Source organism: Cheilinus undulatus, linkage group 19 (assembly GCF_018320785.1).
Source record: "Cheilinus undulatus linkage group 19, ASM1832078v1, whole genome shotgun sequence".
Taxonomy (NCBI): domain Eukaryota; kingdom Metazoa; phylum Chordata; class Actinopteri; order Labriformes; family Labridae; genus Cheilinus; species Cheilinus undulatus.
Window position 1 is genome coordinate 34,792,797 of NC_054883.1, and position 24,652 is coordinate 34,817,448.

The window sequence follows — 24,652 nt, forward strand, 5'->3', positions numbered from 1 at the left end:
GCACGAATGTCATCAGCCTTCGTCAGCGTTGATGCTGTAAAGTATAGGTAAAGAAGCAGTGCATGCTTAATGGGCCTGTATATATAAATTAGCATTTACAAAGTATTTGTGTCAGGGTTGTAAACAGGGCAATCATCAAGGCTTCCATCAAACCAATCAAAGCTGATTATGTTGCTTTAAAGGCCAAATCAAAGTTGGCTGGTGACCCTTCGCCCTCAAATCAAAGTTTGTATGCAGGCCGTGACGGGGAGAGCGGGCTGCGGCTAATGTCAAGGTGAGCCCGAGCCTCGAGCCATCTGCCACACCGCTCATCACGCCTTATGCTACAGCTCCTTCCTCTGATCTCGCAAAACGCCTGACAGGCTAACTGCGGATTGGGAGTCAGCTGAGGACATGTTGCTTGTCAATCTCCTCCCTGATAAGGGCATCAGAAGTTAGCTCGCCAACCCTGGTGTCACTTTATCGTTGTCTGCCGGCTTTGTGCCTGATCTGGGCCTCATTGTGTGGATTGCACGTGTTGATAGATGATTAAATGATGGCCGCCTTGAAGCTATATAGAACTTCGTTTTGACCCTTTGTGTTGACTCCCTTTTTTCTCTTAGAAACCAAGCTCAGTGCGGATCGACCAGCTGGACAGGGAGCAGTTCAACCCAGATGTCATCACCTTCCCTATCATTGTTCATTTTGGGATCCGACCTGCTCAGCTCAGCTATGCCGGAGACCCTCAGTAAGATCACACTCAGGCACAGACACAAATAAGGCTGTCAACACTATCCATACTGTGCGCTTTTTTCAATTTCAAGTGTTTAAAATGGTACAGTCTCTTTGAATTTTGCATTTAATTGTTTTTAAAAGCACAGACACTTAAAGAAAACAAAACTACAACCATTTCTTCAACACCAATCTCCCTTTTGCAGAGAAATAAATCAGAGAAACTGACTTCACTGGGTGTTTAACAACTGCTAGACTCTAAACAGCAAATTAACACATACACAACCATGCAAACCTGCAGGAACTTGTCAGAGTTTTTGTCAAAAAGCCAATCCACGCCTCATCTGCCCGCTGTGTCCTCTCTGTGTTGCCTTCCATCATACCTTCAGACTGTTCTCATTCACAGCTCTGCAGATATGACGCATTGTCACAGGTGTTTGGTGTCTCTTTTAGATGCACAGGTTGCCCTTTAGCATCTTTTGCAGACTTACACACATAGGTGAGAGACAGCAATGTCTCCTGGGCGCTACTTGGTCTTTCCTTCTTGACCTGTAGACTTCTGGTTGAGTGCTCAGCCCCTCAGCCCACTGACTGACCTCAGAAATGTCTTAAAAGAACATCAAAATAAAAAAAACAAGTACATACAGACAGAAGACCTATTATTGCCAATACAGATGTCATTACAAATTTCATAGTTAGATAATGAACAAGGATTATATCTAGATATTTGTGAGGAATAACGTACCAGACAATCTAGTGTATGAGACATTTTCCAAATTTGTCTTTTCCAGTCTAAGAAGTTGGCTTCATAATAGCATGTCATTATTGTGCTTCACATTAAACCAGAATGTTGTACCTTCAACTGTTGGCTTGAGGAAAAAAGACTTCGCCAGGGAGTCGCATGCAATCATGTCTGCCTGCAGACGCACTCATACCACTCTCTTCAGCTGCTTCAGGACAGTTTTCTTCGTCAGCTGCTCAGAAAAATGCTGAAAAGTGCTCCAAAACTTTGTAGCAAGGCCTGTTTGTTAAAAATATTAATCCATTGTAAAAATCTGTGGTGGAATCTGCAAAATTGAAGTTAATTAGTGAGCTTAATGAGCAGGAAGATGAAAATATGATGTGTTCAGGTAACCTCAGTAAACTAGACAACTGCATTCTATATGTTATGATGTGTTTAAATGTCACATAAAAATGGAAAGTTTTAGTTTTTGATGAGAAACTTCAATAAATGCAGTTGTGAATATGAGCAATGTGTTTATATTTGAGGGATATAAAATAGATGTGACAGACTGAATCATGGCTTTTTAACTGGAGCACTACTCAGCTAAGACCACTTCTTGGGGGCTTCAGAGACTTTTTTGAGTGCCTTGTTCTTGGTATAAAATAGAACTACCAGGCATTCTTTTTTATTGTAGCATAGTATTGGAGTTTAAGATTCTGTCACTATCACAGCCCTACACATAAATGCAGACCACTCATCCTAGAGCAAACTTACCCTCCACCTTTGCCGTGTTCCCTAAATCCTTATTCCCCGGCGCTCTCCCAGGATACTGTGATGGCAGAGTCTCTTGTGTCACACGTCAAGGAGGACAAGAACGGCGTATGTCAGAGAGGAGGGGGAGATATGAAAATACAGAGACAAGAAGGATGAGAAAACGAGTGGCGTGACATTTTCACATGCGTCGTCACGGGTCCCAGGTTTCCGCTGGGTGCCTCCGCCATGGGAGTTACTGCGGTTTATGTCTTGTGAATAGTAATGCCACACAAGCGCACGCAGAGACGCCACAGGGCTGCAGCAGGGAATACAGTACTGTGCTGCTGCATAATTAACAAAAGCAGTGTATTAGATCATCTGAGCGGCAGTCTCTGAGGTGTTCGGGGAGATATGACAACACCATGCCAAGCGCCAATCAAAAGTTGCTACTTAACTTCTAATTTTAAACCTGTGGATTTCTGTTTAAACCCAAATATCTGGCCTCATCACGACAGTCAGGAGGGAAATGTGGTTGATGAAGTTGCAAACAAGAGGAGGATCATTAGGAAATTTATCTGAGCAGAACTAGTTTGCTTCCTCCTGTCCTCACTAATGTCCTTTCTCCCCTGCTGTAAGATTTTAGCGGCCTGTCCGCCAAACTCTTTCATCCCCTCACACCCTGCTGCCATGTCAAACTTCTCAAAGCGACAGACAACGACAAATTTATGGATGGACTGGGACATCATTAGGCGATGCAGTAGTAAGAGACCAGCAGAAAAGGATTTCCTACCACCGCTAATGATGCGTGTAGCGAGGGCAGGAGTTGGTGTTGATTGCGACGGCCGCAATGCCACAGAGAGGGAGCCTCGGACACAGCAGCAGCATATATTAACTCTGGAGACTGAAGACGCTGTGTCCCCCACACACACACACCGCCCTGCATGACGAGCTTGTGTTCAGGGCTGCCACTCGAGCTCGTTTCAGCTCCATCACGGCTGCTGAGGCAAGAATGATGACATGTCAGAGGTCAAGGAATGTAAAGAAAAGAGAACAGGATGGACAGCGCAGGCAAAAGAGGGATGAAACATGAGTGAAAACATGATGGGAGGACAGAAAAGGGCATGACTGGCATGTAGAGAGAAATAATGAGAGTAGAAAAAGACAGAAGCCCCTTAAACACATAAATGAGCAGCCATTGAATAAGTCTTTTCTTCAAACAGGGATGACAATCTCACATGTTTGGACCATGAAGACTGCCTCTCTGGTTGGCTTTAAACCACACAATCTTAACCAATTTTAAAAATGTGGGCGACCACAGACAGAAGGAGAATGTAACTGATTTTTAACATGATAATCCTTCAAATGCCAAATGCACACACTTGACAATTTAGCTGGATAGGGAGACCACACACGTCCCTTTTGTTATAACGATATCACAGCAGTGTTAATTTCATTGCCTAAAGTGTAAAAATTTGAGTCTACTACCTTTTCTTCACGAGGAATACCAGACTAAGACTAGCTTAAAACAGATCTTTGAAAATTGTGGCAAAAAGTAAGTTTAGTTTTCATCAAGGAAAGTAAAACCAGACCAAAATAATAGTGCTTGACTAATTGTGAAATATTAGTGCTTGACTGTTCATGTTATTTTCCCACTGTGCGTTAAACATGTCACTGTTTTTGTCAGTGTATTTCAATTCAACTAAAGTATTGATAGTCAGTGCTCTAAGTCAGATGGTACGCGCTTATTCACAGTACAGACACTTTTAAATTTTTTTCCCATACTGCACTGGGAATTCTGGGACTCTGATATACTCTCCTGTCCTCTCCAAAGCTCACAGCTTTTGTGGATTCTTCATGATAGCATATAAAGAAAAAATGCATTGCTTTTGCACACTTTTTGTTCTATAGTGGCCAAATTAGTTCCATGATCCTCGGTGATAAAGGAGACCCAGCACTTATTTTTCCATTAAAACCTTTGCTGGAGTTGCATAAATAGAGTGTATTGCACTGATATTGATTTTACATTTTGACCAATCAAACTAGTTCAAAGAAAATGTTATAAGTAAAGACAAAAATGTAAGTACTAAAATTTTTTGAGTTTTTGTTGACTCAGACTGTTAAAAATGACTAAAATGTGACAAAAACTAAACATATTAAGCTACAGACTTGGACTAAAATTCAAATAGCTGCTAAAATTAACACTGTTTCACGGTGGCGATTCTACAGACACAAGGTCTCACAGAAATGTGATTAAATGTGACCACAGGAGAAAAAACAAATGTAAATTGCAATGCCTTTTGAACTTCTTTGTGTTTTAGTCTAAAGTGGCCATACAATGTACATTTTCAAGCCGACTCTCACAGTTGTAGTGGAACATCAGCTCTCACAGTGCGACTGAATTGCTTACGACGCTCGACCATCACACAAGATATATGTGCTCACACCAAGCAGCAGCCTCTGGTCCTGAGAAATGAAGCCGATGCAGAAGTACAAAAAATTGCAATACTGCAAGTGTCCTACTTGAGGCTGGATGCAGGAATACTGAAAGTCACGCACACAACATGTGTTAAAAAGCTGTTTTTTACACTAGAAATCAACTCAGTATAGTATATAAAGTCATCCCTGCTGTTGCCATGATGTTTTAAGATGCTTTCTGACAGTTTTCAAAGGAAAAAAAAAAGTCCCAAAGTTGAGGAATCTGCTCGTGGTTCTGCTCTCACTGTGGGAGTGTCTGAAGTCATAAACCCAAAATGTCAAACATGTCAGAAATCCATCCAACCAGTCGGGAACAGGTGGTCAGGTTGTGTCCCCCCTGTACACAGGAGGACAAATGACCACAATCAAACTGAAAGTCTTGTCTGATAGGGGGTGGACCAGTTATTGGTCTGGCCAGTTATAGCGGCTGATATTAGGAAACTGGCCAGTTATCTGTATTGACGTTTTAATTTACTGGTCATCAGTAAAAGTATTCAGTTATGTCGTCATTATTACAATAAGAAGAAGGCTCTTATTAATATAATCTAATTTTCATCTTCTATATTTTGTGATTCTCAAAATATTCTCAGGGCTATCTTATATTTCTTTTTTTTTATGTTTCGGCCTTTATTGATGTGGGACAGTCCTGGAGGATGTGGGTGTCATGTCCTACCAGGCATTGAATGTTATAACAGCATTCGTGTTGTTCCCATAATTTGCTCTTATTAGCTGTTGTGGGTTTTCCAGGGCAGCCAGAGCTAGATTGGTAAACATGTTTGGCATTTGAAATTCAGAATGGAGGAGGTTTTGACTTGATGCATCTCATGCCTTCCTGATAGTTTTTGGGGGGGGGCAAAATCAGTCCATATATGTTGCATCTGATGCATCCAGCCTGTCGTAAATCTAATCTGACACTGTCACATATGGACTCAAGAGAGGCAGGCTCCCTCTTGTCTGTCAGAAGCTTGAATTCGAGCACGTAATTTACATACTCTGCTCTGGTATTTTTGCCATTCAGTTGTGCACAGTAAAGTAGTTTCACTTTGTTTTCAATGTGTTTTTATGTATATTTCTTTTGTTAACCTCTGGAACCTTGTTAAAGTTGTATTGTAGGGAGTTCAAAAGCCGCAGTCCTCTCTTTTCTCTAGCTTTTCTTTCTTTACATTCTCTGCAGGAGTAGAAAGCAACTCTAAAACTGAGGTTTTAGAAGTAAAGCAGAATTTGCATGACTGCTTCCTTTTCTTATGTGTGAAATAAACACATTTGCATTAGCTGTTGGACACGTTTTAAGTGTATGTGGGCAGAGCTGGTGGTCATTCCCAATGAACTCTGTTTTGTCACATTTCCTGCATCGAATCCATATGTGTGAATCAAGGTTAATGTAAAGGCTACAGCAATAGAAATGGAAAATAACCAGAGATATATGAAATATATGCTTGTTATAAAAAACTGCTAAAATGAACATATCACTCGTTATAAGTGTTTTATCTTTCCTTCCTGTCCCACTTCACTCAAAAGTGGTGGTTCTGTCCCTAATGGTTCTTCCGTGTTTGAATAGAGCCATTACAGACGTTTAAGTAACAGATAACGACGTCTGAATACAAAACAGCCTTAACTCTAGCAGATAGATGAGGCCAGCAGTGCTACAGATAGCATGTATGAACAGAGCTGGAGATGGGAAAGCCATGGGTGAGGAGAGCGAGAAAGAGAGAGAAGAGGAAGAAAGAGGCAGCATATGCTAATGAAAGCATGTGCAGGGAGTGGCGAGGGCCTCAGCAGCACTACCCTGAGAGCACACAGCGGATCTGAGGAAAGGTCATTGGAGCGGATTGGGGATGAGGGGGCCTCCCAGGCTGGATAGACTCTCTCTCTCTTTCTCTGTCCGTATGGCTCTCTCTTTCTTCCTCTCTCGTCGGCTCGGGCTGCTTCAGTGCGGAGGTGGTGGTGAGCTGATAATCGAGGCGGTAAAGCCGTCTCATTCCCTCGTCTCAGTCTCTAATGAAGTCCCCACTATTAAAGCTCTATAATTCTTCTATTCCACAGTACACCCCTCCTCACTTCCTCCTCTCTCTCTCGCTCTCCTTCTCTCCCTTTATGCCTCTCTGCCTTTCTCTCTGTCAATGCACCATCCTATCCTGCAAAAACCCCACCAACCTTACCCCACCATCCCACCAATCATAATTGAATAACTCTGAGTAAATGAGGAGAAAGTCTCCTGAATGGGAGCAGAACGGTCACACTCGGCCCTCAGTGCATCAATCAGGAGGTCTGATTGAAAAGAGAGAGAGGGACTGGGAGAGAAGGGGGAGAAAGGGTAGGTGGTTAGTATGGCGGCTACATGTCACCTTGCCGATAACTCCCCGACTCTTTTCAGATGCAAATGAGCACAAAGACAAAGGAGGTCTTATAGAAAATGAGAAGGAGGAGGTTGTGAGATAGCTCTTGAGTCATGTGTCAGAGCTAGGGATGGGCAAGGTAAGGGGTTTTCAGAATATATTTTTAAATGAGAGATAGGATAAGAGTTGTTATGTCAATACAATGTTGATTACAGATAAATGGACAAGGCCTAATGCTGAAACCATTTTGATATCACAGACACAAAAATAGAAGACCTAGATGCCTAATACTGGGTAGTTTATTGTTTTAGTTTTCGATGATTTGCAGGCAAACTACTCCATACTGAATTGCACAATTGCACTGGCAATATATAAAAAAGTAGGCGAATAGTTGGTTTGAAGTTGTTGCAAACACAATAGTACAATTAAGAAAGTAGTTATTTTTTTGTTAAAAATATGGCCGAAGATGGTAGAGTTTCTGTAATTTTTGAAACCACGGATCATTGAATTAATGGACATTTTAGCATTCTGAAACTGAAACTGAAAATGCTACCAGTGTTTTGGTACTATTCAGTAAGGATGGGCAATATTGATTTATATGAAACAAAGATTTCTTTTGAAAAGGCATGCTGTCAAGCTTGACCTTGCCAGCCAAGCAACACATGTCAACATGTGTCAAGCTGGACTACTGCAGTCATTACAGTGTACTCTTATATAATAAAGTTACATCTAAAAATACCTCATTACATTCTTTTGTTTTACTGGTAAGAATTTCCTCATATTGTTAATGTAACAGTTCGCAGAGATCACGGTTCGGTTCATACCTTGGTTTTGGGGCGACAGTTCGGTTCATTGATAAAATAAAACGTTCCAGATTTATAATTCTAGATTTCCCTTACCTATTATTATTATTGTTATTATTATTATTATTATTATTGTTGTTATTACTTAACATTTACTAACATTAATGCAGCTAATGCTTTTGTTACATGTTTGAAACATACATTTGAATCAATAAATCCTTTGCTCCATCTAGTGTTATTAAGAACTATCAGTAATAGTTGGTACAGCCTGTGATATATTAGACATAAGACAAAAAGTGGAAAACAAAAAACCATGCAAAATCAAATCAACACGGAAATCAACCGAAAATCTATTGTGTTAATGTGACAACCATTTATTTCCTTTAGAAAAAAACATGTCAGATATATATCGCATGTAGCTCAAAATGACAAAATATTGCTTTCGGTCCATTTGGCCCAACCCTAGGTTGAGCTGTCCCAATCCTTTATGACTGACAGCTTTTTTTTTTTTTTCTTTTTTTTTTACCAGAACAGAATAAAGGTGAAAGTGCCAGTGCATGTTTGAACCTGTGCTCTTAGTTCAAACAGTGGACGTCTGAAACACAGAGAGAATCTCCTGCGTCCACCGCCCTCAAACACAGCCAGCTAATGCAATAATGGCTGCAGACAACTGTTAAATTATGTTTAATATCAGGCCAGCTGCAGATGAAATATTGATGTGTTGTTGCACAGCAGGAGAGTGAGTGAAGCGAGACTAGAGATGGACTCCTGTCAGCCTCCCTCTAACCACCGTCTTCACCGTCTGCAGGTACCAGAAGCTGTGGAAGAGCTACGTCAAACTACGCCACCTGCTGGCCAACAGTCCCAAGGTCAAGCAGATTGACAAGCAGAAGCTGACGCAGAGAGAGGTGGGCTGCAAGAAAACAAACACACTCTTGATGTTTTCTGTCACACTCATGTTTCAACAAAGCCAGGTGGTCTGTATTTGTAATGTGTATTCAGTGCCATGTGCTTTCAATTTAAATATTTTCAGAGCTCATTTTGTGCCAATAGGAAAGGTTACACCGAGCACTTTCACAATATTTAAAAATAAAAGCTAAACAGCCAATAATTTCCAAAACAAAACTATTACCTTTACTATGATTCCTGCTGTGCAGACTGATTCAAACGCCACTTATCTGGAACTCAGTTTGCTGGAAGTAACAAGGCTGCTGTTTAACTTAACAAAAGGGAGCCAATATTTACAAAAGCAACATTATCTGCTCTTTGGTTTTGCTGTTATTTGTAAGAAAACACTGCCTCGCTTTCACACCTTTAATGATTTACCACAACAGAGGAACCTTTTATTTTTCCATTCAGGGACTAACTTGGAGAATATTAATGTGCAATTTAACACTGACTAGATGTGTGTTACTTGATTTAAAAATTTGTATTTAAGGTAATTGGCTTGACTCAAAAGGTAATTGTGTAGTTTTACCTCAGGGCCCCATTTTTACTTAACTAACTTCAAGGTCTGAATTACTAGTTGGTGCAAAAAGACTTTGAATGTCTGCACTTTTGAAACATATTTTGCGAATCTCATTGTATTAAACGGTTGTGTAGCAGGGTGTTGTGTCCATCAAAAACTTTAAGCGTGTCCCAAAAGCACAATGTGTAAGGGCGCATCTGTGACAGAATCAGCTGAATTGAGCTGCCTCCTATTAGGGCGTCTTATAAGCCATTTTTACCTGGTCAGTCTGTTTCTGTTCACCTTTCTGTCGCGCAGATTGATGTGGATGAGGCATGAGGAAAGAAAGGAGATAAATAAGGTGACATGAGGGTCCTAAAGGAATATCATCTTGGTTTTCATTCACTTTTTTTTTTTTTTACATTTCCAACATCTGATTTAATTTACTTTTGCTAGAGAAATTTCTACTAATATTCAGGAAAAAATCTACATGAGGATATGAATCCCCATTTTGCTCTTAAAGGGGCACCAAAACTGACAAACTTAAAGTTCCTATTTTAAACTGCTTTATGAAACAGACTGACATTAAAATCAATGCCTTTTTAATGCACAGTATGTAAAATTTCACCACTAGGGGGCTTTTAACCCAAATATAATGCAATGTGATGTGTAGAGACCAGCTCCACTGTTTACTTCTTGTTTCGAAAAACAGCACCTCATAAGGCGCATTTACTAAACAGAAAACTGATGTTATGTTTTCATTCATAAGTTGCTCAGAATGAGTGAGAAATGCACTTGAAAAGGCACTTCTTTGCACTAGAGGCAGTCCCAGAGTGCACATGTGCTCTGAAGGCAACACTTGAGCACATGTACATCCTGGTATCGTAGTATTTTTTCAATCATTTTTTTCTGTTTCATAAACATGCCTTATGAGGTACTGTTTTGACTGACCTTGATTCAAAACAAGAAGTAGTAATGAGCAGGACTGCGTTAAAAAAAAGATTGTCCAATTTAGATTGATTGTTTTTTTTCTAATTCTGATATCGATTCATATAACCCAGATCTTTTAATATCGGTCTTTTCCTTCTCCTGGCAGCTCCTCGGGCTGCCAGTCTCAGGCCCTGTCCACACGGAGACAAATTCAGGAGTATACGCAAATGTTTTTTGTCATATCGCCGTTTTATCCACAAGGAAACAGCATTTTGGAAGGTCGTAAATGCTACTTTTTGAAACCGGGTCCAAGAGTGAACAAATCTGTATACGCTTTCTGTCTCCAGGTGGACAGCCAACCGTTACTTTCTTGAAATGATTACGCCATACAAAGCGTAGCCTACCTACGCTGCGTGCACAAATCAAACCATAACAGCAATGGCGGATTACGGATTACAGGGTTGTGTTCATGCTGCAGAAGCTACTGAGCTTATTATGGCTTTTACAGCAAAATCTGATGCTTCTTTACTGCCACCTGAGATCATTTTACATCAGATATTCTTAAATCCACCTCGGAGAACAACCAGAAGGCCAACCAGGAGAAAGTTTGTGGCAGTTTTCTGTAATCTTCTCCTCTCTTTTGGTACATTTCCATGGCAGCGTTACAGTGCCACTTACAGGCTTGGCATATATACGACAGTGTTTTCAGTTGTTTTCTGTGGTTCTGTGTTTACGCAGACATTTCCTGTGAACTTCTTTCAAAAACTGTCATTCTGTTGCTGTTTCTCATTAATATTTTGTGCAGCTTACTTGTCATGGACTACAATTTTTCTGTCCCAGTCATTGCACATTTTTGACCCCTCTAAGCATTTCCAGATCAAGTAGAGACTGATAGTGCTGTTCACCTTCCCCACCTCAATTTAGCTTTGAATGAAGAATTCTATTCAATAAAAAAACTGCACTCCATATGGCCGTGCGCAGAACGCCTGCACATAACACATACATCATAGAGCCTGCTTGTTGCATTGTACAACAGACGCTTTCTGGAGGAAAAATAAAACTCTTAAGAAATTACATGCATAGCATACATTTCAGCAAACATTGGCCCTTTTCAATACAACACTCGCCAAACTATGCAGGACAACTGTACTTGTCTGTAGAGCTGTATAGCCTAGCTTCCTTGCCAGTATCCTCAGTGCAATATAACTACCAAGTATCTTATACAGCCCTACTTCAAAGTACCAAAATATCACGACACCTGGAATGGATGCATTTTAAGTAAAAAAAAAATATATTCTTTTTATCAGTTTTTTAAATGTTAGATTTAACATTTAACATTTAATGGGATGTAAACAGATCATTGAAAAACTGGCCAACTCCTGCTGCAAACAAATGCATTGAGTTGTTGGTGCAGGCCATGCCTCCAACTGAGAAACCCTTGCCTTCAGCTAAATCTATTACATGTGCCGTAGTCGCTTAAGGAGGACAAAAACATTCGCACAAAAGGCAGGAGAGAACGGGAGAGGAGAGGGAAGAAACACAAGCCATAGTGAGAGAAGGTAACTGCTTAGCTAGTTTAAAGCAAATAATTTTGCAAATCAGACACTGAAGACTTAAGGTGTTTGATGATAATTTGCATACTTCTAAATGTGCAGCAGCATCTTTCCATAGTCATGTCAATGCTGCATAGCACACATTGAAAAAGATTTTTTCTTATTGGTTTTAACATCAATAATCTTGTTTTTTTAAATGTTCTTCTAACACTGGAACTGACTTCAAATCCCAGATTGATAAGGCTGCACTTAATAACACATCATTTAGATGAATTTGCAGCTCTGAATAAAACGCGTGTAACAGCTCTCCTGAGTTTAACATGAAGGTCAAATGACCACATGGGACATAGAATGGAAAGGTTTGGGTTCAGTGAAGTAATGACCGTGTAGCTTCAGGGAATCAGAGAGTACAGGTGCTGCTTGTGGCCTCAAGTAGCTTTATCCCACCATATATCTCCTGTCAGGACTGCTACTAAGTTTCCTCCACTAGATACACTTCTGCACTTTCTAAGGCTTTAAATACGCTTCAGATCCCTTTCCTTTGGTGTGTTTGATGCACTCTGAACCAATAATGAGCAAGAACTCAGAGCTCAATTAGCTTGTTTCCCAGGTAGCCCGGTGAAGCTGTCCCGCTAACAGGCCCTGACAATCCCACTGTCAACCTGCACCGGAGCAATTAACGAAGCCAAACACATGCACACTCACACACTTGGTCCGTCAGGCTCCACCACAAGCATTAGCCATGTCAGTGTGTCTTCTCTGCAATGGCAGCGTGGCATCGCTACTCATTTAATGCCCGAGGGAATACACCGGAGCTTTAAATGGTCTTTCAGTGGAAGTCTAAGCGTCTGCAGCTCTGATGGGCATCTTCCACCATTAAGAACCAGCCTGTCAGAGGTGTTCTCAGCATCTTTACCAGGATCTTTAGTTACCTCTGGGCTCGGTCTGGAGTCTGCATTTTTTATTGTTTTCCCAGGGAGACCAAAGGTGCACGCCATGGCTAGAAGCTGCCTTCACACCCTGGCATTTGATTCTGCACCCTTTTCCAGATCTTATGCACAGAGGATTGCATGCGTGGGTGTAGATGGTATGGCACTGAGCATCATGCAGACTGTCACTGTGTGCTGCCCAGATGGATTTTGTGTGATTCTTTCCGCCAAAAGCTTGACTGGGCCTCAAACATACACATGGACTGATATCCTCTTCACAAAATGCTCATTAGTTTTTTTTCTTGGATATTTTTGGGAGAGTTGTGCCCAATAATAAAGGCAACTTCCCACTATTAACAGAAATCTCTGTATATGTTAAACCACAATTTCTCACTATAGTAATTCATTTTTCCTGCATTAATAAGACTTTTAAATACATTCCCAATTCCAAAAATGTTGGTGCTTTGTGTAAAATATGAATAAAAATGAATGCAATAATTTGCAAATCTCCTAAACCCACATTAAATTCACAACAGAACATAAACAACATATCAGATGTTGAAACTGAGATGTTTTACCGTTTCATGACACATATTAGCTCATTTTAAATTTGAGGGCAACAACACATCTCAAAAAGGTTTGTACAGGGCAACAAAAAGCAGTGGTACACATGAAAAACAGCTTTGCAGCTAATAAGCTAATTGGCAACAGGTCAGTAACATGACTGGGTATAAACTAGAGAGGCAGAGTCTCTCAGAAGTAAACATGGGCAGAGGTTCACCAATCTGTGAAGAACTGTATCTTGAAAAACTGGAACAGTTTCAGAAGAATGTTCCTAAATGTAAAATTGCACAAACTTTTATTATCCCATAATCTACAGTCCATAATATCAAAAGAAGATTCAGAGAATCTGGAGGAATATCTGTGCTAGGGAAAAGGCCTTTAGCAGGACTTTTAGTTACCTCTGGATGCTTGTGATCTTTGAGTCCTCAGACCGCACTGCATTAAAAACAGGCATGATTCTGTTCTGTAAATCACTGCATGGGCTCAAGAAGACTTCCAGAATCACTGTCTGTCAACATAGTTTGACAAGCGTTAGTCAAAGCTGGATCATGCAAAGAGGAAGCCATAAATGAACAGGATATAGAAGCGCCACCTTTTCCTCCAGGCCTAAGCTCATTTAAAATGAACTGAGGCAAAACTTTTTAATAGAATTTGGGTTTATGGGAATTGCAAATCAATTCATTTTGTTTTTATTCACATTTTGCACAGCGCCCCAACTTTTTTGGAACTGGGGTTGTAAATTCTGCTATCCTAATAAAAGATAGTTTCCTCGTACTAGAAGCCTCTATATATATTAAATGAGACTCTTGAATAAGAAAGCCATGTATTAAAAATGCTAAACATATTTAAAAAATAAGTGTTGATGAAAAATAAGAGCAATTGATATCAACATGACATGAAAAGGAAAAAAACTGAAATTGTGTGATAGCATTTCTACTGTAGCAATTAAAATCACATACTAACAATGCTTTCTGCTAATACTTGTAAATCTAACATATTTAATTCTTATACCAATATAAATTATGCAGTCAGTATATGTATGTTAACTCATGAGCATATATAGTCCAATCAAAAGCACTGTAATTAAATGTATAAGTTTCTGTATTATTATTCATCATATTTCAGTACAGTTAGCTAAAAGGAAGCAGAAACTCAGGATCAACTGTTCTCCAGCTTCATTTAAAATAAAAATACAAAAATAAGAATAATAAAGAAGCAATTATAGAGAAGTATTCTACTTTATTATGTCATATCTCTAATTTGAATAAGTATTCAGCCCCGAGTCAGTGCTTTGGCAGTGAATTCAGCTCTGCGTCGTCTCTATCAGCTCAGCATATGTGGATTTGGGGATTTGCTCTGATGCTTCCTCGCAGATTTGGCCGAGCTCAGTTGAGCTGTGTGAGGAGCATCTTTCAAAAAGCTTTCTTAAACTCTTTCCGCAGATTTTCCTTTGGTTTTTAGCCTGGGCTTCAACCAGCACCACACAAGAACTTAAATGACCCTGTTTTCAGCAGATTCCACTGCTGACTGCATTTTTCATGAGGATCCCAGTGTTAGATAAATTAGCCCAATATGATGATTCAGCTCTTAAACCTTTAATTTTTTTATAGAGCTTATCCTTAACAAAAGTTTAAGCAATAAGAAAGTGATTTGAACAGTGGTCAAAAAAGGTGACAGCATTCTTTTGTATATTTTACAGTATATCTTCTTTTCTGCAGGTCTGTCTTACATTTTCAGCTGCAGGTTTATTTTATCCAAAGCAATTTTTATTTGAGAGTTCAACCTCTGTGTGGTCAGCTACGATAACAGCTGAGTTCTCAAAGTGTGCTCCAAGGAGAAATATTATCAAGGTTACTAAAAAAATGTTCAGATTTTCCTCTGAAAATTTGCTCCAAAATGTCTGAAAATCTGTGCTCAGATTTAAGAGACTTTCATCTTGAACACCCACTACCAAGGATTCACAGTAACATTAGCTTGTCATCAGTACTTTTTCAGTGAAAGCTTTAAGATAGAGATAATGCTTTGGTCCATAGGTACAGATTTTTGATGTCATGCCAAGCCAGTATGATGATGCTTTATTTAATGCATGACTCGAGGGATGTGCATTTCAAAACTAATCTTTGCCAATCTCAGCCATTAGTTGTGCTAAATGCCAGCATTGAATTAAAAATTTAAAATAAGTTAAGCTTCGGTTGAAAAACTTACTTGATAAATAAAAAAAATGCACCTACAATAGGTAAATACAGGTAGACAAAAAATAGCTAATATTGTATTAAAATGTTTGCATGTATACACCTTCACTTGTGAAAGGACGGGGTCTGGATTAAAAAAGACCAAACATACAAGAAAAGAAACAGTATAGCATATTGATGATAGCGTGACTATATTAGCAGGTAAACATTACACATTATTAATTACAATTGCAGTTATAATATCAAATAAACAGGTATTCCCCTCATGGAATCCAGACATCGGTGCAGGTATTGATAAGGGATGCAGGATCCGATGAGGAGTAGACTTCTGAGAAGCTGGACCAAGACACCAATGAGGTGGTTTGGAGGAGGAGACTGAGGTATGCAGGAAGAGATCAGCAGAGGACCTGTGAGGATCTGGATTAGATGAGGATGGATTGAGTGGAGGTGGCTGGGGTGGAGGAGGGTTGAAGCAGCCACTCTGAAACGACAACGTATTTGAATATGACAGGTGCATGATGATTGGTCGAATAAGTCAGTGACAGAATCTTATTAGCTTACAGTTTAAGAGGGTGAACACTCATAATCATCTGATCACCAGAACTTTCAGCTTTCAAATATGCTAAAGCAATTGTGTGGTAGTAGAAGCACATGACAACCAGGCACAGGTAAAAATGATGGAACAATAATCAGTCAGTTAAAGCTTCTGTAAGGAACTTTCAACTGTCAATTTTGATGACTCCTGTTGACAAAACAGCCTATCTTTTTATTTGATTTTTGTCTTGTACACCAGTAGGAAGTGTTTTTAATTAAAACAACTCTTCTTTCTATTAACAGTCACATATGCATAAGTTTTAGGTGTGTTTGGGCCAAAAATTGAGACTGAAGTAAGGCGTGTAATGGCGAGTAAGCCTGCCTGATAGCACTATAAGGCAGGAAGAAGGATTGAAACAACCCTGGTTGTGCTCTAGATGTCTTTGCACTTTACTGGAAGCATGAGAAAATAATCTACTTTGAAAGATAAACAAAGTCCACGGCTTTAGCGTGGGGTAAGCACGACCTGGGCAACTTTCTCAGCAGGTATTAGTGCTGCCCCAAGCCCCTGGTTGTTCTGTGAAGGTCTAAAGGGCCTGAAAACAGACGATGCTGTCCAGGCTTATTACAAGGGGTGAAGAAGCCTGGACATAAAAATGCAGTTGATCTTGCAGAACGACATACATGTATCGAGCCTGACTGGCTGCCTTCCTTCCCCTCTTCTGGCCCAGGCTGTGGCACATGGGGCTCTGTGATGAATCCTTAGCACCCTGCATGCCTAAAACATATGCTCATGACTTTATATGTTTCACCAATACTTGTTTTTGAAAAAATCTATCTATTTTAGCTGCATGCAGCTAAACATTTTGTCTGACACCTATGTCTTTGCAGCAGTTCCATACATTAAAAGTAACTACATTGAAATAATCAATCTTGCTGCTAATGGTCTATTGCTTTTGTAGGTCAGGAAGTGCCATCAGTATTAATTTCAGTCTGTTTCATAACAGCATAAAAACTCCTCTCAGTAGCTTCAGAGTCATTTTCTAATTCAGCCTAGTGGATGTTTTGAACAGTGTTGTATTGTGCTTCTCTGAGACGAAAATAACAACTTTCAGCACTTTTAGCCACATCCAAGTCCATCCATAATAGACATTAAAAGATATTAAAGAGGCAGATAATAAGGTATCAGTTTCAGAGGACCTCGGGATGTTATTGCACCTTATGAGGATAAAATTACACTAATGAGATGAAAAATATGAGCAAGTATCCGATGTAGAGAAACCTTAACGTACTCTCGTTCTGCATCTCTCAGACACTGTAAGGATATGAGGATAAACCAAAGTCACATAACTGATGTGCAAAAACAAAAGTAAGTAAGGGAGCCAACATGGCACAGATGTGCTCTTGCATTCTGCATGCAGTGAATTTCAGACAGCGTCTTTGGTGTTTGACCTCCGTCTGATCCAAAACAACACAAACACTCCTCTCAGGCAAAAGGACGTGATGATAAAAGTCAAATGTGTCGTGACTTGTCTCTTTGACCGGCACAAAGTTAGTCTCCATGCGCTCCCCATCCTGGTTAATTATTTACTTTTCATACTTGTGTCCACTCCCTGACCCTGCAGAGAGCCCAGCATAAATAAAGTATTTACATATCATTCGCACTTTGCAGTGATTACTGCTTTCCATATACAGTGGCTGGCTGTCCATGGAAACATTAGCTCTGTGTGTTTGTGAGTGTGTGGTTGTGCATGCATGTGTTGCGCGTGGGCGAGCGTGTTCACTTTGATGCGCAGTTCAAAGTAGGATGGCATTATTTATTCATGCCTTTGTTGTTCTTATTTCCTCTGCGAGTCAAAAATTCCTGGCGTTCCATTTTAGGCAGATCACGGCGAACTCAGACGCAGTCGATAGCGTCTCAGTTGAATGAAACACGTTTTGGTGCGCACACACATTTAGGAGGTGCAGTCTGTCAATACATCTCCCATCTTGGTTGTTATCTGTAGGACTCTCTTGTCTCAAACTAACCCCCCCCTTCTCTCTCTGCTGACTGAATCTCCAGTTCTGTGCTGTAGCTGACATGATGCAGTGTATGTGTGCGTGTCTATAATGATTCTTCCTGCTGCTGATGGAGAAACCTCCAGGCTCTGGTAGGGCTGGGCAGTGTGTCAAATTTTCTAGATAAATTGGTATATTTTCAAATTATATACAGGGTAAGACTGTTGTTTGAAGCAGTACAGTTTATTTGATGTTGAATTGAATGCCAGGCCTAAGGCTGCTGAACAACAAACAGTACAATGGGTTTAGGCCTCAAGATAATCTATTTAAAATGTATAATGTAAATCAGAGTTTTGATAGTGCCAATTATACTCAATTTAGGAGCATTTTTATTGTCTTAAAGCATAAGGGTCTTAAACATTGTGTTTAACAGAATAGTCACTTTGTAACTGTCTGTTTTGTCCAAGCCACAGAATCAGATCACATTGGTGTAGCAGTGCAGCTGATTTAAACAATATATCTATAAGGCACCCTCATAAAATACATCTTTGACCTTATTTGATTCTCAGACCAAGAAATTGTAAGAAATGCTTCACAATAGAATAAAAAAAAGTACTCATTTGACAGCCCTATTTTCTAGATAATAAGTACGACTACTGTACTAATTTCTTTTAGAAGACTTTAAAAACAGATGTTTACAAAGTCCATTAACAGACATAGCAATGGCAGGAACTCAGGGAACAATAAAGAAGGCAAGGACAATTTGAGCACAAAGGTCAACAAAGACATCACACAATTAAAAGGGAATGCAATAGATCTTACGTTCTAAGAACATTTTAAATTATGAGAAGCAATAAAAGACATATGATGTGATATGATTTCATGACAAATGGATAATATCGGAAAAATACTGGTCCAACTGAAGGTGTTGCCAACACTTGTGTTGCAGTTTAAACAGTGGGAAGAAGTTTGCCTGCTTTTTTCAATAATTTAGACAAATAAATGACCCAAAACTGAGTGGCAACAACTTCTATTGCTGTGATATCTAATGTGTTGATATTTATTTTTCCTTCTTTACAGAATAAAAATATCTAGATAAACAACTCTATTTAGTTAAAAATAATAAAGATATATTCTTGGTTCCAGTTCTATCTCCCAGCCTTACTGTGTGAGTGTCTATAATGATTCCTGCTGCTGCTGATGGAGAAACCTCCAGGCTCTAGCGCGGTGGTCCTAATGGGCAGCCAGGTGTCTCAGCTCGTGCTTTCTGGGACTGAAGCCTCACTATCATCCCTCCTACACCCAGCACTAGCTCCAGCACTGCCCACAGCCACGCAGATCCATAGCAGGGCCTCAATTAGCCGGCACCAGCCGAGCTGTCACTTCCCCTGTTGCTCCTGTCCACTGCTGTGCTGTATGCGTGTCATACCATGGAGGTTTCATTTTATTGCATGTGCCAGACTATGTGTAGGGGGGAGCAGCAGTGAGGGAAGGGGGGGAGGTGAAGTAGGGGTGGAGTTTTTGAGGATGGGAGCTGTCCCTGATGGCTTTGCTCAGGCGGATCAATAATTGACTGGCTGGTTGTTTGGCAGGAAGCTCTTCAGAAGATCCGTCAGAAGAACACCATGCGCCGCGAGGTGACAGTGGAGCTGAGCAGTCAGGGCTTCTGGAAGACCGGCATCCGCTCCGACGTCTGTCAGGTAACACAGCCATCAAGGGCTCACATGCACACAAACTGACACTTGCATACATGCTGCAATACACACACATCAATATGACACGCAAATGCAAGCAGAACACGAACTCAGTCACAAAAAAGCACCCACTGATGTTTACATAACATTTACATAATAATGATGGTTATGATTATTTCTTTAAAAACGATGGGCTTGATGATATAAGATCCTAACTTCATGAATTGAGACCAAGAAGACCAACTTAACAAAAAAAAGACAGAAATAATGATAAGCTAATAAAGCAAATGAGAAAAGATAACAGCCCCAAATAAAGGTTAAACACAGAAGGTAAGATGAAGCAATATAGGGTGATTAAAAAGCATAAAAAAGCATTAAACAAGATGAAAGCAATATGATAAATCAAAGCCAATGAATCAATTGAAAGGCAAAAATACAGCTAAAAGATTCAGTTGTAAAGACAGAGACAACAGCAATAAATAAGAGTGAATCTAATAAGCATATCTAATTGTTTAAAAAAAGACAATACAAACAAAAACAGAGGGTGTTTTTCCATGAATTGTGATTCAGTTAAGGTCCGAAGTTAAGGCCTAAAATGTTTTTTTATCCTGTAAATCATGTGCTATTTTGTCTTTGACATCCCTTGGTAAGGTGCTATAGCAAGTTTGCAACTGAATACTACTCACCTGAGCATCTTCCTGCTCTAGTGGTGATAGTAAATATAGTAAAGCAGTGCTCCTTTAAATGACTCAAATTAATCTACACCTCATAATGCCAAACATTTCACTCTTTAAGTGTTCCTTTAACTATTTTGTAACATTTAAAAATTTCAAAATTAAAGCTGTTTTTCATCTGAACAGGGAGTCAAATACAAACAGCAAAAGAGAGCTCAAATTCCTTAATAAAAATATAACAAATGACAGTTAGCTGGGAATATCTCTTGATATATATTTTTTTACATTGCCTTCTTTACTGACAGAGCAACTAATCTAGATTGGGGTCATCAGCTACATTTGAACAGGGGCCAGCTTTTTTCTTGGAAGACACCGAAAGGGCCGGACCTCACAAAAACTAAAATGAAATACATTTTGGTCAAATAAACATTTTATTTTTTAATTATTTTATTTTATTTATTTAAAAAAATTATAAATAATGTTTTGCTTTTGGAGGTGAGATGAGTCCCAAACTGCAATTACCAACAGGAGGCCATTGCAATATTTTGGCTTCATATGTCTGGGGCTGGCATGTTGTCCATCACTGGGTTTGATGGTTGAAACTTTCTGTTATGATTGGTGGGAAAAACCAGTCAAACCAGGAAACCAGTCTATTGTTGGGGTACTATGGCAGGAAAAATTGAACTCTCAAAGTGCCTGAAGTGGACAGTTGACACGGAAAACAACAGTTTTAATCAAGAACAAACTAATGGATTTGTGTTTATCATGCAGCATACTCACTAACAATGACTGACATTAAGCCGATGTTATAAAGTCTGGGGATTGTTTTAAAATAACATACCCTAATTACTGCAACATATTTTTTCTCTGCGCATTTTTCTGATTTTAAAAGTTTTCCGAGGTCTGGATGAGAAACTATGGCAGGCCTGATGTGGTCACCAGTTGATGATCACTTATCTAGACGATTGGACATCATTGAGTCATTTTGTACATGGGCTCCTGTATATCAAAGTGTAAGAGTGTCTAACAGTGTATCTGAAAGAAAAATAGCAACTTGAAGCTTTTCCTCAAGCTCTCGCATGACGGCCAGTTGCCCTGTACAGTGCTGAAGCACGGTTACCCCCTAAATCCCCCACTAACCAGCTCTCACGATTAATCCAAGCCCAACCAGGCGTATGCACTGGTGCTTCATCGCATGATTATATGATGCAGTGTACAAGACATGCAGTCGCAAAGTCATCACGATGGAGGAAAAAGCTAAAAACATGGCATTAACCTCCATCACTTTTTGGCTTTTTGAGTCATTTTGGGTAGATATGTCATAAGTTATGGTGTAAACTCTGCACTGAACCCTATGTAGAAAATCATGAAGTTGTTACTTCAGTTGTGCTATTGTTTGGTTGCACCACTGAGACATTAGGTTGATCTTAACTACAGCTAGAGTGCAGCTTAACTTCCAAACTAACCAAGAGGTACAAACTGGAGCACTTCTGGTGTCCCTCAAACCACTGCTGCTCAGGAAGAGAAAGATTCATGGAAGAGGGAAAATTTAAAAAAATGGCAAAAATAATCCAGGTTCAGCCACTCAAAATGCCAGAAACATTAAAATACACCAACATGTATTGGCTCGCGCCTTCTGCAGGGTGTAGTGACACACTGGACTTGGACTTTTACATACAATAATAAACAACACAAGGGCAAATTCTTACTTTTAAGAAGCTGAACTCACACAGCATTTTTATTGATAAATGGCTTACAACGATGTCAAATAAATGTCAGATGAACTCCCTGAGCTGACTGAGAATTCTCACTGCAAACAGCTCTGTGTTTTCTCACCTGTGAACACCACTTTCTCCTTTTTGATCAGCTATAAAGACTGAATCATACCCTGGTATCTTTAGGGTCTAACCAGCAGCCAGACTATGAACAACCCAAAAAGTTATCAATAAAATATTAAAATCAATTTTAAACCTGCTGTAGGCCAAGTCAGGAGAGCTCAGTGTTTTAACTCTATGACCATTTTAATACAGTTTCACCTTTTTATGTTTTTACCCAACTTTCAGAAGGCTTTCGAGAACCATTTAAAGATGTTTTTGTTTTATTATGGTTTTTCAGAGTCAACCTTAGTATTTAAATCATTAAAATCACACAACAACAAGTAAAGTTTTCTTCAGGATGACACAAGTGTTCTTCAGTGTGCAAAATAAACATTTTACAGAAGACCTGACAATCTATCTCTATAGGGGTCATGATTTTGTATTTTAGGTATCAAGAATAACAAGACTTAGAATGACAAGCTGTCAGTAGATATGAACTTTCAGTGACTTTGCTTTGTTTCAGCCCGTTGTCCTGCAGCTATCATGTTGCAGACATTACAGGTGGTTTCATGGCTTCTAGCTGAAGCAATCTGCTCTTAATCTACCGTCTTTCAGTAGTCATTTAGGCTTAAAAATATCCATATTTTCCTTTAAAAAATGGAGCAGAACCTTGGTAACTGACCCAACTACAAAGAAATAGGACCAGATTTGTAACGCACGGCAATTATCCTTTAAATTCTCGCATACATGCACACAGCTGTACTTTCCACTTAGATGGACACAGACCAGTGCTCGCAGCACAGGCACACATTTCAAAAGTTTGCTTCTGATCTTTCCTCTCGTTGCGTCACTTCAAGTGTCAAAATCAGTGTCAGAGAAGTGGACTCCTGCTGAGCTTTAGCAGCCATACTCTTCATTTAGTTATGTCTCAGACCAGACTTTATATTTACATCCAACTTCACTTTTGTACTCTTAGAAATTATGCACACTGAAACCTTTTCCTGCACTTGTAGCAGCTGAATAATCCACTCCCACCTCCATGTGTTTTAAATGCTTTCTTGATCTCAGTAAATGGGACATTAATGCAGCTTACAGTTCTGTGCCTGCATTATATGGTACCTTGGATGTTTTACCCTTTTATTGATGGGATTATTGACTAAAAAACCTCTTTGTGTCAAAGTGAAAACAGATTCCTACAAAGTACTGCAAATTAAACGAAACATATAAGGTACAAGAAGTGATTCTATAAATATTCACCCTTTTCAAAGCAACTGACCTAATTAGACAGAGGTCCAGCCAATTTGTGCTAATAGTCTCACAGTTAGTAAAGTGCAGTGAATGTGTCTGGTTGTAGTATAAAGATGCCTGTGTCTGGAAGGTCAAGTCACTAATTAATCAGAATTCCTGGCTACCATTACAATGGAAAAACAAGAGAACACTCCAAGCAACTCAAATGCATTTTTTTAAAGGGTCCAAGTCAGAGGTATAACACAAAAACATTTCCAAGGCACTGAACATTCCCTGGAGTTCAGTTAAATCCATCATCAAGAAATAGAAGGAATACGCCACATGTGTAAATCTGCCTAGATCCCCTACATGGGACCGTCTTGTCGCACAGAGACAAGCTCAGTGCTCCTACTAATTCAGCATTATTGTGAGTTGTTGTTTTTTTTTGCACTTTGCTTGTATCTGCTGTTTTTTAAACAATTTTAATTTGTGACATTTATCCCGCACACATTGATGGGCGGTCCGTGAAAATGTTTTCTTTCATGAAACTGGTCCGTGACACCAAAAGGTTGGGGACCGCTGCAATAGAAGCTATGTGGTTGGACTTGAAAAGGGCTGTTCATGCCGGCTCTCTCTGCATCCTGACAGAGCTTGAGCAAGTGTGCAAAGAGGAGTAGCGTAAAATTGCAGTGTCCCACCTGGTCAATTTTGTCCAAAAAGCCAAATTATATTGACTATAATTGATTTATGAAATCGGCAAAAGGGTAAAACATCCATCAGGGTGAAAAAGTTTTATAGCCACTGTATTTTATCAGACCATCTTGAGCCAACACTCTGAATTTGAAAGTGGCATGCGATGCCCACTAAAACATGCATCTTGGATTATCAAGGCATCAGACTTCTTGCGCTCTTGATTCTAATATTCTTTTTTTTGTCCATTTTTCTAATTTTCTGCCTGTTACTCAATAGAATAATTGCTATCAGCATTGCACATCTCCCCTCTGAACACCTCACCCTCTCCCTGCTTGCAGCCTGCAGCTGATGCTCACATTTGGAGAAGAATGACAGAAAAGTTTCTTGCCTCACAGACCAGACCTCTCTTACAGCAAGGTCTAGCAAAGAAGGATCCGATCCATAATTGCCGCCCAATTATATTTGCTTCAAGCTGTACCGCTACGACTAATTGGTTCATGAATAATTTCAGTAGGAACCGTGGCGGTACAGCCTGCACAACGTGTGACACAGACAAGAGATAACGGCAAAACTGACCCATAGCTTCTTGATTTGAAAA

General features: G+C 39.7%; 1 protein-coding gene across 3 annotated transcripts in view; it reads left to right on the forward strand.

Moving 5' to 3' along the window:
* Positions 1-24,652, forward strand: part of drosha (drosha ribonuclease III) — a 216,738-nt gene that overhangs the window by 33,161 nt on the left and 158,925 nt on the right. For all 3 annotated transcript variants that reach the window (XM_041814120.1, XM_041814121.1, XM_041814119.1), the window contains exons 14-16: positions 603-727; positions 8,611-8,710; positions 19,542-19,649. In XM_041814120.1, the coding sequence (XP_041670054.1) occupies positions 603-727; positions 8,611-8,710; positions 19,542-19,649 (333 nt within the window). The remainder of the gene's footprint in view (positions 1-602; positions 728-8,610; positions 8,711-19,541; positions 19,650-24,652) is intronic.